This window comes from Physcomitrium patens, chromosome 9 (assembly GCF_059467195.1).
Source record: "Physcomitrium patens ecotype Gransden chromosome 9, ASM5946719v1, whole genome shotgun sequence".
Lineage (NCBI taxonomy): Eukaryota > Viridiplantae > Streptophyta > Bryopsida > Funariales > Funariaceae > Physcomitrium > Physcomitrium patens.
In genome coordinates, this window is record NC_143418.1 from 2,719,561 (window position 1) to 2,734,920 (window position 15,360).

General features: G+C 37.2%; 1 protein-coding gene and 1 long non-coding RNA gene across 14 annotated transcripts; one reads left to right on the forward strand and one right to left on the reverse strand.

Moving 5' to 3' along the window:
• Positions 1 to 5,476: 5,476 nt before the first annotated feature.
• On the reverse strand, positions 5,477 to 6,104 carry LOC141045769 (uncharacterized). Its single transcript, XR_012218189.2, has 2 exons — positions 5,964 to 6,104; positions 5,477 to 5,692 (listed from the first exon to the last, which is right to left on the reverse strand). It is a non-coding gene; the product is annotated as an uncharacterized LOC141045769 (long non-coding RNA).
• A 470-nt stretch (positions 6,105 to 6,574) lies between these two features.
• LOC112286745 (uncharacterized) lies at positions 6,575 to 13,577 on the forward strand. 13 transcript variants are annotated; one of them, XM_024528956.2, is made up of 13 exons: positions 7,039 to 7,180; positions 7,312 to 7,412; positions 7,636 to 7,692; positions 8,772 to 8,848; positions 9,285 to 9,860; positions 10,029 to 10,246; positions 10,423 to 11,160; positions 11,288 to 11,384; positions 11,647 to 11,738; positions 11,965 to 12,085; positions 12,440 to 12,525; positions 12,612 to 12,663; positions 12,968 to 13,577. In XM_024528956.2, the coding sequence occupies exons 4-13, from the start codon at positions 8,840 to 8,842 to the stop codon at positions 13,517 to 13,519; spliced, it is 2,541 nt and encodes an 846-aa protein (XP_024384724.1). In that variant the 5' UTR covers positions 7,039 to 7,180; positions 7,312 to 7,412; positions 7,636 to 7,692; positions 8,772 to 8,839; the 3' UTR covers positions 13,520 to 13,577. The 13 variants fall into 13 exon arrangements, with proteins under 13 accessions (XP_024384734.1, XP_024384724.1, XP_073392344.1 ...); XM_073536243.1 differs by having other exon boundaries at positions 11,968 to 12,085; XM_024528957.3 differs by having other exon boundaries at positions 7,053 to 7,180; positions 7,336 to 7,412.
• Positions 13,578 to 15,360: the final 1,783 nt, after the last annotated feature.

The following is a 15,360-nucleotide window of genomic DNA, read 5'->3' on the forward strand; positions in this document are numbered from 1 at the left end:
CTTACAGACATTGATTCATTTTGGATTTTTTAAATGTTTCCACCCCTACCACACATTTTTTGCTTTCTCCCTCTTTCTCGCTGCAAATCAATCATAAAGTAAAGACAAAAAATAATGATATTTTCAAACATTTAAAACTGATAAGCTTTTAGCATCTTTTAAGCAACTTGATCACATGTCTTCTTAATCTATAATTTGATATACTTAGGGGAAGTAGAAATGAATATTTCTAAGTATGAATATTTTATGGTAGTATATGATTACTATTATTATATTATATTTTGTGTAAACAAAGGTATAAGCATGTGTATATATACATCAACACACAAAACAAAAACAAAACAAATAAATAAATAAAAAATAGTAGTAAGAAAAAAAAAATAATAATAACAATAATGTAAAAGAAAAAACAAAGAACACGATGAAATCCTTTGATTGGTTATAGTTTTGCAGTTGTCTTTAGAATATGTTTTGTGCTGTTATAATAATTCTCATTCTTTTTGCATTCCAAGACTTTTGAAGTGCTACATGATGCTAAGTTTTCCTTCTTCTTTTATCAAGCACATGTTTTTGTTTCTTACTCTCTCTCTTCTTTGTCATAACATGAATCCCACTCTTGTCTTTTCTCTCTTCTTTGTCACGGTGTAGGTTCCAATTTTCTTTCTATATTCTTTATTGTCTTAATGTAGATTCCAATTTCTTCCTTCTTCTTTTCCTAATCCTAATCCAGATCCTAGTTTCATCTTCACTTTCTTCTTCATTTTGGTACAAGTTTCAATATCATTTTTTCCTTCTTCTTTATTTCAATGTGGCTCTTTTATCCCTTCTTCTTCATCTTCCTTTCCTTCTTCATTGTCCCAATGCAAGTTCTTGTCTCTTTCTCTTCTTCATTTTCTTAGTAAAGGTCCTAATCTCTTCCTCTCCATCTTTATTGTTATGGTGTGGCTTTCAATTTCTTCTTCTCTCTTGTTTTAATACAAATCCATTTTCCCTCTTTCATTTCTTCTTTGATTTGGCACATCTTCCAATTTCCACATATCTTTCTTCTTTGTCTCATAATAAGTCCTAGTATCATCTTTCTATTCTTCTTTATCTTGATATGGGTCCCAATTCTCTCTTCTTTGTCTTGGTAGGGGTCTTGATACCCTCCTCACATTCTTCTTTATCTTGATGCAGGTCTTAATTTCCTCCTCACCTTCTTCTTTGTTCGGAAAGAGGTCCTAATGCCTTCATTTCCTTCTTCTTTGTCCTTACAAAGTCTCAATTTCATCTTCTCCTTTTTTATCTACATATAGGTTCCAATTTTATCTTTTTTATCTTTCTTCTTTTGGTTCAAATCCCATTTTCTTTCTTTTATTTCTTCATTTATGTGGTGTGGATCCTTCTTTTGTCTTCTCCTTCTTTATTGTCTTATTATGAGTTCTAATTTCTTCTTTCTTATCTTTGTTGTTCCTTCAAGGGTCATAGTCCTTGCATCCCCTTCTTCTATGTCTTGTTGCAAGTTCCAACAATGGTACATGGCTTGGGACTTAAAAAGACTGAAAATCATGCCCAAACAAAAACAAAGAAAAGATGCAATTGAGATAAGGAAGAGTAGAGGGAGATCTGAGACTTGCATCAAGACAAAGTAGAAGAGGAAGATGAGATTGGAACATATATTGGGACAAAGAAGAAGGGATTTGGATTAACCAATTAGAGGCCTTGGATGTATGGATAGTAATTTAGGATGTGCTTGTAGCTTAAGCTGCAGACATATTATATTCATGTGACAACTAATGAATAAAATTAGGCTGATTGAATATTCATTGTAATTTTGAACTATTATTTTGGAATTGTAACATTTTTCTTGTTTAGATAAGTTATTTCTATTCAAAAACAATTGTAATTAACACCAAAGGATGTATCAATATAAAATTATAATATGGAAGATCAATATGAAATTGATTTGCAAATAAAAGTTGTAAATTGGTAGATTAAACAATCATGTGCATACAATTGGACATGCCATTCTTAATATCTTCTATCTATATAAGTTTATGTATCTCACTAAAATTTGGAGAAATTCAAAGGGTTGGATTTCATTTCATAGAAACACATTTTCAATGATAACTTACAATTGAAATATTAAGATTTTTTTAATAAAATGAAAAAAAAAAAAAAAAAAAAAAAAGTTCAAGAAAGCATATCCAATACCATTACAGGTAAATGTCAATCTGAAGCATTTATATCAACCACATATATGATGAGTTGAGATTTCTAAAATGATTGAATCAAAACACAAAAATAAATACATAGATGACCCAGGAAGGCAATTTCTAGAATTCCCACATCAAGCAAGCGCAGTTCCAAACAGTTTATAAAAGTAAAGCAAATCAAAAGTAAAATAATATTCAGAGTATATTGTACCCATTTACCATTATCCACGTCATTTCTAGCCAACAGTCAAATTTATTGTTCCATAGACTTGTGAGCTCTGCACTTCCCCACAAAACCACATTATCAATGCGCGTGCTCATTTACGAGTTCACTCACAAAATTATTTCGAAGCATGTGCCAAAAATGGCATTTATGATGCGCCATGGAAGATAATCACTGAGTCACGGAGTCGGTAAGAGAGCGCGGGAATGAGGGGAGACCACCAACACGGCTCCCCTACCACCACGTCGTCCCTACCACCACGGGAATCCGGTTGAAGTCCCGTGGGGGGGGGACCCGTTGCAATATTTCCGCCTCTTCACCCGTTCCTTAGGGAATGACGGGCCGGGTGGTGGTTACAGACAGATCCCCCCCCCCCAAACCCGTCATCTCCTCCACAACCACAAATTACGCTCATACCAAAAGTAGTTTCCCTCAACTGGTTCTCTCCTACACGCTTGAATAAATAGGCAATATAAGTTTATTCGTGTGAACATATATATATATATATATATATAATAGAGTGGTCTTTGGTACAGAATCCCCAACATTTCACGAGTTGTAGATTTCCATTTCCATGATTTGTGGTGTCTTTATGATTAAAAGCAAAAGCGGGAGGCTATAACTTTCAGAGCTTGTGATTGGTTGAGACGATGAAGTCTTTCCCAATTGGCTGTGTGTTAAGAGCAAAAAACATATGGTAGAATATATATTTTCAAAAACATCATTCAGTATTTCAAAAATTGTTGGTTTTTTTTTTTTTTTTTTTCCTCTTAGTAGGGTTTTAAAAGCAAAGATTATGTTGAAATTGCTAAAAATACCCATAATTTGCTGTAAAAATTGTATATATCCGGCAATATTATATCCTCCTTATTTAGAAGTAGAATACTAAATTAATTAGTGTATTTTATCGCCTCTTCTCACTATATGCAATCTCCAAATACCAAATTTTCTAAGGAAGCAACTTATCCTAATGAAACAAGTTGCTCCATGAACCCACTTGAAATGCCATCGTCATGTAGAGTAGAATTTTGGGTATAATATGTGTTCTCTTCGGGTGAGCATGAAAATATATATATATTCTTATGAAACTCTTCTTACGTATGGTTAAAGAAGATAAGTTTTCATTTTATGTGCAACTGTGTTTATAGGTTCCAAACCAAAAAAAAGGAAAAAAATGAATGAAGAAATTTACAAATGAGAATTTGAATAACAACAGAAGTGATTAATCCTTTCATTGTTTGCATTGTACAAAGGAGAAAGTTTGCTTCTTTGTACCATCATGTGCAACTGCATAATAACAAACTTACCTTCGATAAAGAATTCAAAGGGTGACAATTGTCATCATAGTGTCAATAAGTAAAAGAGTAAAAGTAAAAATAAATCTGGAGCAAAATCAAAATTCTTGGTTATGTTCAAATTATTATCATTAATCACTTAATTATTTAGATATAATTTTTCACAACAAGCAGAACTTGCTAGTATCTCATAAGCTAAATTGTAAGTGAATCAAAAGAGAATAAAATATAGAAAATTGCTAATGCTACACCCCCATATTACTAAAGCCACATCCCACATGGATACACTCCCACTCTCATAGTGCTCTCTCTTGTTGCTCTCCACTTGTGTCTACTCCAGCGCTACCCTTCGACTCTTTACTTATGTCTAGTCCTGCTCTCTCATATCGCTTTCCACTTGTGCAACCACAACATCTTTGGGTGGGGTGAGGGTTTAACAATACAGAGGTGTGGGTTTTGCAATTCCCTCAAATCTATGAATGTTTGGTGAGGTAATCAAACTTGAATCGTGTATGGATGGCAGATTGGCAAGTGACAGTTATTGGCTTGTCCAACTGTGATGATCAGTGATGGAAGACTAACTTTCAGGGAATTGGTTCTTGTTTATCTTGTTGCAACTGCACCAACCAACTAAATGACAATAACATGAAAAAATCACAAACGCCTGGACTCCTTTCGTGTGTCATTCCCTCATATCATCTCAGACTAGTGTACAAACACAGACAGGTGGGTGCTGGATGGTGCGGTGGAGGGCAACCAAATTCACCAACTGTCCATGCTGCAGAGGCATGCAGAGAGTGAGAGAGAGTGAGAGAGAGTGAGACTGCATTCACAAGTAACACCTTGCTCACCTGAAAGTAAAAAGAGAAAAGAAAGAGAAAAAGAAAAAGAGGCCAAGCTTATTGCTTCCAAGCACAAAAAAAAATTCAAAAGAAAACAGAAACTGGAGTAGATTAGCCTCACTGCAAAGAAAAAGAGGCCTCCTCTGACCTAGTCAAGGCTTGTACCCATCTTTTTGCATTCTTCCATGAACCCACTACTCACCAACCCACCTACCATGTGACCCCTGCCACACAGAGAGCTAGTGAGCAACTTAAGCATGCATCACTTGTTTATTCTTAATGCCTACTCCACAGTACAAGATGTGTGGTCCTCCCACAGCCAGACACACTGACACACTTTTTATCATCCATCTTACAGCTTATAAGTCTATCTATCTATCCATCCATCCATCTATCCCTGGGACATGTAGAATGGACCCTGACTTGTGTTGTGTGCCCATGCTTAAATCTTGCCACCCCCTCCCTAGCTTCCCCTTCTTTCAATAGGAGATGTGCTATGGCTTTACAATGGCTTTATAGGGGGGGGGGGTTGAATGTTACACGAAGTGATTTTTGCAAAAGAAAATTAAAAAAAAAATAAAAAATACATCCATATGTTTGAGAATACATATACTTGTTGACCTGGTCCAACAAGTGGTTAGGTATCTTCTTCAAAATCAATCATTCAATTAATAAGTCAATGCTTATGCAAGTTGCATGCATTTTTTTCTGGATTTTTTTCATTTTTATTATTTATTGGAATTTTCTTGACAATATATATTTATTTCAATCCTGAGCTGAGCTAGTATACAAGATCATTGGTGTTTTTCATACTATCACAATGAAGCAAGTTAATTGTTGTAACTTCAGAGGTTTTGGAGATTTACAAATTTACAAGTTCATTTGATTGAATAATACCATTGCAATAAAGCATGTTAGCTATTTTGATAGTTTTTTTTTTTTTTTTTTTTTTTTTTTTTCTTCAGGCACATCAATATTATTGCAACATACCACTTACAAAATTCTTAAGTTGAAGTTGTTTCATAAAAAAATAAATTGGAGGTTTTGCAATTGCTCTTCTATTCATCTTCCTTGACACATATTTATCCACAACTTTTATAGTTATTCATTATTTGTCACACACCACACTGCTTTAACCTGTAATAAGTATCAAAACCCATTTCCCTTCAAAGAGATTTTTATGTCACAATTAACATTTCAACTTGCTATATTATTATTGCAACATCCATAAGAATATGAGCTTGGTGTTAAATTGATGTAGGTGCCAAGTGTAGCCAAGCTTTGACAAGACAATACATGAGAGTGAAGCCATACTTGTCCCTAAAAGGTCATATTATACAAGCAGCATCTGCTAAACTGACATTGCTCAACTTTTGAAATTGCATATAAGATAGAGTAATGTGATCACCTTCTTGTACACTTGAACTTGAGATCCACAAGACCCTGGGGTCCTACAAAATAATTTAATCCTGCAACTGTAACTGGATTGTTGTTAAGCTATCTGAATATGTTTGTGTGACATGAGTGTCATGTGCACAAAAACACACCACTCTCTTTAGTACAGAAAATTTGGTGGTGATGTTGGTTCTATGAAATGCAGAATGTGAAATACAAAAGGATATTATACTCCGGACAGAAGTGAATAATGTATGAATTGCCGAGGCAAGCAAGTTCTGTTAGGGCGTGGACTTCAAAGCTGTCGGTATGCTTTGCACCCATTAAAGAATTCGATTCATTGCTCGAAGGGTCCACCGCTGTCGGATAATCTTACCGCACCCACACAAATCTAAACAGAAACAAAAAGGAAAGATTGAATGGGATTCGTTTTATTTATTTAATTAATGACTTGGTAAAAGTGATTCAACTTGATCGGCACCGCTTGGGACTTTGATCCATCTTCATCGAAATCAGCAACCGGTGTCACCCCATTGGGCGGGTGTGGGGGTCCCGTTAAAATAAAACATATATATATATATATATATATTTTGCTCCCCTCGGTATTTCTTATAACTAATTTTTTTACCTCCAGGGCATCGTTCGAGAGCGCGTGAGATAATTCGGAATCTGCCAAAGCAAGCGGTGTGTTTTCTGCGCAATCGATGTCCTCTGAAAGGTCCGTGACTTGGCGCCCAGGAAACGTGACGAATCCAGAGTCTTGTGCAGTGTGCAATTCCAATGCATCCAGCAAATTCCCCGTGGGACTTCCATAATTCCTGATGGTGTGACCAACGAACACCGAGTTGGATGGAAGTTTCGCAGTTTTTGGCATTAGCAAGACGAAATCGCAAACCAAGCGTAGAGATTATGGAAACCCAGAGCCACATGATGGGGACCAAAGGCAGAAGTATGCAGAATTGAGAATCGCTGCCATCAAAAAGAGCTAGATTTTTCACCGGCACCGATGCATGGTGTGTGTCAGTGATGGCGACAGAATGATCTCAGGATGCAGTGATCAACGTGTATGTCATAATTTCATACGATAACAGAGCTGTAGAATAACAAGCAATGTGCTGTCTGCGTATCGAACGCCGACTTTAAGGTCGTGGCACCAACAGTGAAGTTGCCCGCGGACATTGCAACGGAGTCATGCCTTACAGACAGTGAACATGGCCACAGTGTTTCCAGGTTCTACCCATAAGTCTAGCCGTGGATTTTCTGAGGCAGTTCCTTGGATGCTTTCGATATATATATCTTTGTAATACTCGCTGGATGAATTTTACCGATTTCTTGCATGGGGGTGATGCTTCTACCACCAGTTTTTTGAATCTCCAAGCCTATAGGCTGAAGGCGCGCAGAAATTTGCTGCTGTCTAATCCGAGGACAAGAACGTCCACAAAATTTTAGCACTAGCCGCAGGGTAAAAAGATTCGATTCTAAGTTAACAGTTTTTTAGTATATCTATTTATATATTGATGATCTGTAACAGTAGACTCTCCGGCGCTCGTCAGATATTCCGGTGATTAGAAAGCAAGGCAAAGATTCCGTGTATCAATTCTGCATGCGACTGTTGGTTTGTTGGGCTTCTATTTATACTAACAGACAAATTTTTTTCGGTAGGACCTAATTATAGATTGTGACAGGTGATGTGTTCTATCGTCTTCAACTGACTTGGTGCGTTGGATAACTTTAGAATAATGGTGAGACCTTCGTGCTTTTGTGGATGCTGTTTCAAAATTTCACCGTCGGTATCGTGGTTCATGTTTTGCGGCTTTTTGTCGATGGAATGCATCGAAGCACGTTGTTTGACAGGCGCGCGGCTGGATGAGGGCACAGTAGCTGAGTGTGCTTCCGATGTCCGCTCATTAAGTTGACCTATTTGTGGCTAGACATCGCGATTCATCCTCGCAAATTGAGTTTAGTGTGGGAGTTGATGGTAGGGTTTCCTGGAGTTCTGGGTTTAATTCTTCCGATTCCCATGCATTTAGTATGTTTCCACAGTTGTTGTTGAGGTAGTTTCTAAGCGTTATTCTCTCCCAATTTGTCACGATTTTTATTGGGTGATGATTTGTGAATGTTTTATATCCGATTAGGTCTGGTAAACTGTTTTGTCTGTTTATTTGCCCAATTGGGATTGCTTGGGTTATCTTGGGATGACGCGAATTAGGTTGTGACTGATAACACGAATTAGGTCGTGATAGACAAAGTGAATTAGGTGTTTGCTGCTACATGCTGGGTGCGACATGTGCTCCGCGAGTATTCTTGGTTGCCCTAGAGTTGGTGAAGTAGATGAGGCTCGCTCATGCATTCGCGTGATGGAATTCCCAGGCTATATGCGGCTAGGTTTACCCAAGATTGTGACATATTTGAACGATTGAAATCATGTACAATTTGGAGATTAATGCTCTGTGTTAACTGAGGAGACGTGTTCAATGAGTTCACAACCGAACTTTGTCAGAATGTATGTATGCACTTTCACGTGAATAATCCTGTGTAGGGTTATTCATGCTTGTGAATTCATCCTGTCGGCAATGGATTAGGTCTTAATGATTTCCTCTTCTCATGATTAGGCTGGATCAGTTGGGGTAGATGTTTCAGTACTCTCCACGGCCTGAGACAATGTGGCTCTTTGTAATTACGGATGGCATGGGTTCTGATGAGCTCTTTGGAAATATGGTCATACAGTTTATCGACGCTCATCACTCTCATTCGCTTTAGGTGTGTTATTTCCGCTTTAGGGTTTTGAAATTGCTGAATGGCATTGCCTTTCTGGACGCAGCATGTTGGGACTGGAAATATTGGTGACGATTTCAAAGGATTAAGCTCTTACTGCTGCAAGTTCCAGCAATGAAGCTGGTAAACATCTTCCTCCGGCCTTGTACTGTTTAGGGTTTTGGAACCGTGCTTGAAGTAGATATCCGAATCAGTTGATATTTGATTGAGCAGCTACACACGGAGCATATCAGCTTGTCATGAATTTACTTAAATTTTTATTTTTCCTTCACAAACCTTTTTTTCGGGGAATTGTATTTTTGTTACAGAAGTATTTGGCAATGTATATTGTACCAGGGAGGAAGGCAATACGGTTTTAGATTTGTGTTGTTGCATTTTGTTAGCGCTTGAATTAAGACTTGCTTAGTTGTTTTGTGATCACCGTTGCACCGGAGGGAAGATTTACCCCTGCATGAATATTTGCCAGTTTTTGATGGATAAGGAAGATCATAACTGTTATATAAACTAGATATTGTCGCCAGGGAATTTGACAAGCTCTTGCATTGTATTGTGAATGCAGACGTCCTTGGGATGTGGGAAGGACCCCAGCAAGGAATCGGAACTTGCGTGCCATCTTTTGAATGTTAATCAATCCTGTATTCTACTGGAGTGCCCCTTGGACCTTTCAGCGTTAGCTCTGTTCCTGCCCACTTTCTTGTCCTCACATGCTGTTCCCCAGGTAGCAGTGAATAAAAAGCGGTGCTCGAAGTTATCAAGGTATGATTCAAATGCGCTCGAGCGATGCAACGTTGAAATCGCTGCAAATTTAGCTGGACGCAAGAGAGTGAAGCATGTTGACGTACACCAGGAGGTGTTGTTGAGACCATCTACATCAACAAAAAAGGTTCATCTCAATTATGAGGATAATGAAGCTGATGATGATGAAAATGTTCAAGAAAGGGGTAGAGTATACAAAGACTTGAGTTCGCTATTCAAAAAATTAAATGGACATGTTTTAGCGGACGGAGAGCCATGGTACAAAGCTGCAGGACTGGAACTTGTGGATGTGGGACTCCTGGATGCAGTCATCATTTCAAACCCTTCTAGTATGCTTGGTCTCCCCTTCCTAACGAAGCACCCTGATTTCTGTGGGAAGGCAAGAATCAATTATCCATTTGTGCTTAATTATATGTCTTTATTGGAGCTTAGTAAGAATTCTACACGTGCTGAAGATTCTGTCTTAATGTGGAGGATTTTGTGGGACGATCTGTAGAAATTTCTCTGTATTATTTTTCTTTGTGTCTAAATGCAATCATTTGTACAGGTGTTCGCCACTAAAGCAACCGCTGAAATTGGTAGAATGATGATGGAGGAGTTGGTAAGTATGCACGCCGATTTTATTCAAGGGCATGGAACCGTGAAAAATGGGCAGAAACCGCCTTGGTTGCACCCCTCCGTCCTTAGCTCATTGCCGGAGAATATGAGGGGTACTTCACTCGACAGATGTTTCTCGAATAGGGCAAATTGGCAGCCGCTGTACAGGTTTGACTGTATTTTTACGCTCTTTCCTTTTGTAGCTTGAAAATTGCACTTCCATGTTGCCACATTGTTTTTTTTTTTTAGCTTTCACGTTAGCATCAGGTTTCAGTCTTATAATCGGCTTACTGATCTTTGATCTTGATCCCTCGTACACTTGTGTCTCTGTTACCTGTGCGCAGTAAAGATGACATCAAAAACTGCTTTGATCATGTTCAAAAAATGAGTTTCGGCGAAGAAATCAATTTTAATGGCGTTTTTAAAATATCGCCCTCGAGCTCTGGGATGGGAATCGGGGCGTCTAACTGGATCATTTCAGGAGCCATACATAGAGTGGGCTACGTTGCTGCGTCACTGGCAATGAAGAACCACGCGATGCCATTGGATATTGCTCCACTGGAAGGATGCCATGCTCTCATTATTTCTGATGTTGAGTGTCCGTCGGATGCTGTCGTGGTCGAGAAAGTCATTTCAAGTGAAGACGACCTTGATGTCAAGGCCCAAGAAACTCAAGATTGTGGAGTTTCAGGAAATGAACACTTAAGGCCAGTGAGACAGTCATCTACTGGTTCGGGAAGCTCACAGAGACCAACTCCAAGGGCTTCTGGGAGTTTCTCATCGGTTGCATCCCGGGGTGGCCTGCCAAGTGGTGGCTCAGGAATTGTGAAATCAGGTGCCGTTGGACTGCTTCCTGGAGGTGGTTCCGAGAAAGCGGGAAAGGGAGTGAATGGAGATGGATTTGGCTCTTTGCACAACGATGTGGTAGTTTTAGATTTGAGACCAGATGTAGCTGCGGCATGCAAATGGACAATTGAGGCCATAAAAAGAGGAGGTTCTGTGCTTTTCCCTATAGGCCCAAGTGGGTTGTTTCTGGAGCTACTTGAGGAGCTGGGAACTCAGCTGGGAGCTGCTAATTTGAAGTGAGTGCCACTGTTAAATTTTCAGACTGGATAATGTTCTCAAGCAATGTTTTTACTCGTATATATTTTAGCCGCACAAAGTAAATACTTTTGCAAACCTTTATTGAACGGTGGTGTTCTGTTGCAGGCATATCCCCATTCACTACATTTCTCCAGCAGCCGAGGAAATGCTGGCCTACTGTAATACTGTTCCTGAGTGGCTGTGCAGTGCCCGACAAGAAAAGGTGTGGTCTAGAACTGGGTTTCTCAAAATGGAATTCCAGTCAAATTTTTCTATGAACACGTATAAGTTTAGTCAATGTTATAAATGTAGGATATCCACTTTTATTCTGTGCTTGCTTTATTGATAGTCTCAATAATTTGTTCAAATGACGTCTTTCGTTTCTGATATTCTAGGCATTATCTGTGTTCTATCATTAGCTCTTAAAATGCAATTTATTCATTGGACTGAACTCTTTTCCATATGATATTGATCCTGCAGCACAGTTGTATGCAGGGGAGTCCTTGTTTGGTTACGTAGAACTCGTGCAGGAGGAACGCTTGCGTCATTCGAAAGCATTCCCTTCTCCAGAATTGCAGTGAGTTTGTCCAATCATCAGCAATTTTTTTAAAAAAGTAGTTTTTATTTTATTTTATTTTATTTTTTTCCCCTTCTTCTCTAAACGTAGAAATCAATCAAGGATGATAAAGCTTGAGCAATAGTGATGCTGATTTATGTATGTTGCGTATATCTGTCTCGGCCGTTTCATCAGCATGGATTATGTTTTTCTTATGTAATTTTTTGACTTGCTTTTTCACCGGCAGAAGAGTATGGCAGGAGCCCTGTGTCGTGTTTGCCACCCACTTTAGTTTGCGAATGGGTCCCGCTGCGCATCTCCTCCATCGTTGGCGTCAGAATCCTCTCTGCCTTCTGATTTTGACTAAGGTTGCCATCTGTTTTTCCAGTCATATTGAAATTTATCGAATTATGTATTGTCACGATCTCTGTCCGGTGAGAACAGAAATACCAACGTCAGCTGGCAACGCCTTTGAACTCGTGATTTTATTATTTCAGTGACGCTGTAATTTGCGGAATCACGCCTTCTCATGAGGCCTTACTGTGGTCCTTTGTCTTTATTTCTCCAATATTTACTTCTCCCATTTTCTTTGTGGTTCTTTTATTTGATAATCCTTATTGCTTTACCTTCCTCTCCTGTTATATGCGAAGTCGAACTCCTTATATAGCTTGATCAATACTTTTGTAATGTGAATCATCTGAATTAGGTATTATGAATTGCAGAAGGAGTCTGATATGGACCTTTTATTGGCCCCATATATGCCCCTTGCAATGCAAGTCCTGGAATTGCCTACTTCTTCACGACTAAGGTACTGCCGGGAATCTTATCCTTAGTCCTTGTTTTCTGTATGAGTTAATGCTAACTTTTGTCTTCCGCATTTACGATGTATTTCAGATCCAAGGAGGTTGCATCGGTGCTGCAGAGCGTTCAGCCACAAGTTGCTCTGGTAAGTTGTAAAGTTCACATGCATATCGTGGCTATTTTACCTCTAAACAACAGTCAGTCTGCTATTGATGGAGCAAAATAAGTTCTTTTACGAGTCGCGATTTAAGATTGGCAATGTCAATGCTGGTTGTGCTTTCGATCTCTATTAACATACTTGAGTTTCCCTCCTACGCCTGTCCCCACACCCTGACATCATCGTGTTACCCTGTTGGTTTGAAGATCACAAGTTTTATTTACTACAGTTTGCAAAATCCTCTCTTCAGGAGCTGGAAATGATCTATAGTAGTATGCTTTTATGACTACAGGTGCCTGAGTTTATACAAAAGTCATTAGAAGGAGCAAGGAGCTCGAATACAAAGGTTATATTGGGCTACAAGAACGGTCGATCAATTCCTGTACCGAACTTTGAGATTGAACTAGAAGTGGACATGTCAGCTGAATTAGCTCTTCTGGTGCAACCGAAACCAGTGAAATCCAAGAACGTTGCTGCTGCTCCTTTTCAAGCAGGGTTCTGTTCTCGGGATGGAATACATTCTCTTCAAATTCCTACTTCATCTAGTAATTTGGTGATGAGTTCGCACGAGTATCATTACCGATGGGGACAAGTGAACGTTGGGGCACTTTCGAGAGCTCTACAGGAAAGAGGCATGTCAGAAGTTTCTTTCCATGAGCTTGACGAATCTCTCACTGGCAGAGAAGGGCCTGTGGGTGAGCATAAACCACTTATGGTGGAAATCCGTTCTCCTTCCAGAGCCTGGATAGAATTGGGTCCAAACAGTAGTCACATCAAAGCAAATGAGCCCTCTTTACGACACCTCATTGCTGATGCTGTCAACAGCGTACTTCACGTGATGTAAATACGTGTAAATTGAACTCATGATCATCGTGAAATGGGAGGTGCTGATCTGTTGGTTTTGTGCTGCGTATTGTGGAGCAGTCACTTGTTTGCCATTGAACATGCTCGTAGTTCTTTTGGTTTAATTGATCAAATGAATGAAAGTGTACTTAGTGCATGTTGCTGTGAATCAATGAAGGAAAAAGTTCTGATCATACCCTTTACAAGCGCCCATTATTAAAGGGATAAAGTGATAGGCCTGGGTTTTCAATTTTTTTGATTGGTTGAAATCAAGAAATCTTCTTCAATTGACTTTATACTTAGAAATTATGTCCAAAAACCTTAAGAGAAAAAAATAAGGTAGAATACACTTTACCTAGCACATGACCTTAATAAGACTTTTGAACCATGGCCTTTTAAAGTAGGCTTTTAGATATAATGTTCTCCTAATTATATACTAAATTACAAGACAACAAAACCAATATATTTTTTTATTACTATTTAATTTATTTAACTTTAGATTTTTAATTAATTTATTAAAGCTCTTATAATAACAAACAAACAAAAATAAAAATATACCAATGACTTGGTATTCAAAGAGTTTAGAATAAATGAAAAATGAATAGAAAATATTTTTGACATAATTACACTTTAATTGTGAATGTTCTATAATAAAAGATAAAAATCATAACTAGCACATTAGGACATTATAGATATTATTTTTAACACTTGATTGATGAAATTATAATAATTTATTAAAATTATAAGATATATATATATACATATATATATATATATATATATATATATATTTGATATTATATTCCGACTTTATTTTTTCTTCAAAATTAAAATAAAGAGTATTTTTACAAGCATAAAGAATGAAATATAGATGCATATATATATATATATATATATATATATATATATATTATCTATTGTGATTTCATCATCTTATATATATTGAATATGAATTTTTAATTAGAATAAATAGTATACAATATAATTTAAAGCATACTTAATCTTTTCTAAGGTATTAACATATGTGTCACAGATATACACAAATATATTAATAAATACTTATATGATTAAATAGAAGTAAATAAAAGTAAGTTAATTTCATAATACCTTTCAAAAAAACTTCATAGAAGCTTCATGGATGCTGCTTTGACTTTATATGTGTTTATAGTTGATTGATAGATTAGAAACTTGGTCAAAAAATTAACCACATGTAAATAGCTTGTGAAACAAATTAACTATGTGGCGCACATATAAAAAACTTGCCTTGTAAGTTAAGATATGTGTCTTGCAAAGTCAACATGTTATGGAGGTCCTAAAAGACATTACCATGTAGCTCCTAGTTAAGAATATATATGGAGGCAAGAGTGAAGCTTTCTTCACTCTTGTCAAAACCTTTCTAGTCCTTAGTCTTGTTTCAAGACTTTCTAGTCTTCTTGTTTTTTGGTAATAGCTATTTTAGTTCAATATTGTATCATCTTTGAGTAATTTTCAAGTTCCTTTCAATAACATAAGAGTATATTGAGGATTTTCTTTCTTCAAGATTCAAGTTCTTGATAGTTTGATAAGAGTACTAACTTACTGTTTTTTTCTTGTTTTAAAAGTGAGTGGATTACTCTACTTCTATTATTGTATTTTGAAGATTGTGGACTATCCATCTTTAAAAGAAAAATATATGTTGTTATATTTATATTTATTTTTATATTTTTTAATACTGATATTTTTCTTAAAGAGAGTGGATTACCTCTTTTTGTGGAAATTTTCATTTAGTATTAGAGGTTGCAGATTACCCTCCTTTAATTTGACTTTTTGAATTGGTTTGAGTTGCTATGGAAGGAAAGATTA

What these genes read in the sequence shown, in the direction of transcription:
- LOC112286745 (XM_024528966.3), top strand. An exon ending in CTGGGAGCTGCTAATTTGAA is followed by an intron (nt 11,161 to 11,287) that starts GTGAGTGCCACT and finishes GTTCTGTTGCAG; the next exon opens with GCATATCCCCATTCACTACA. An exon ending in GCAGTGCCCGACAAGAAAAG is followed by an intron (nt 11,385 to 11,646) that starts GTGTGGTCTAGA and finishes CCTGCAGCACAG; the next exon opens with TTGTATGCAGGGGAGTCCTT.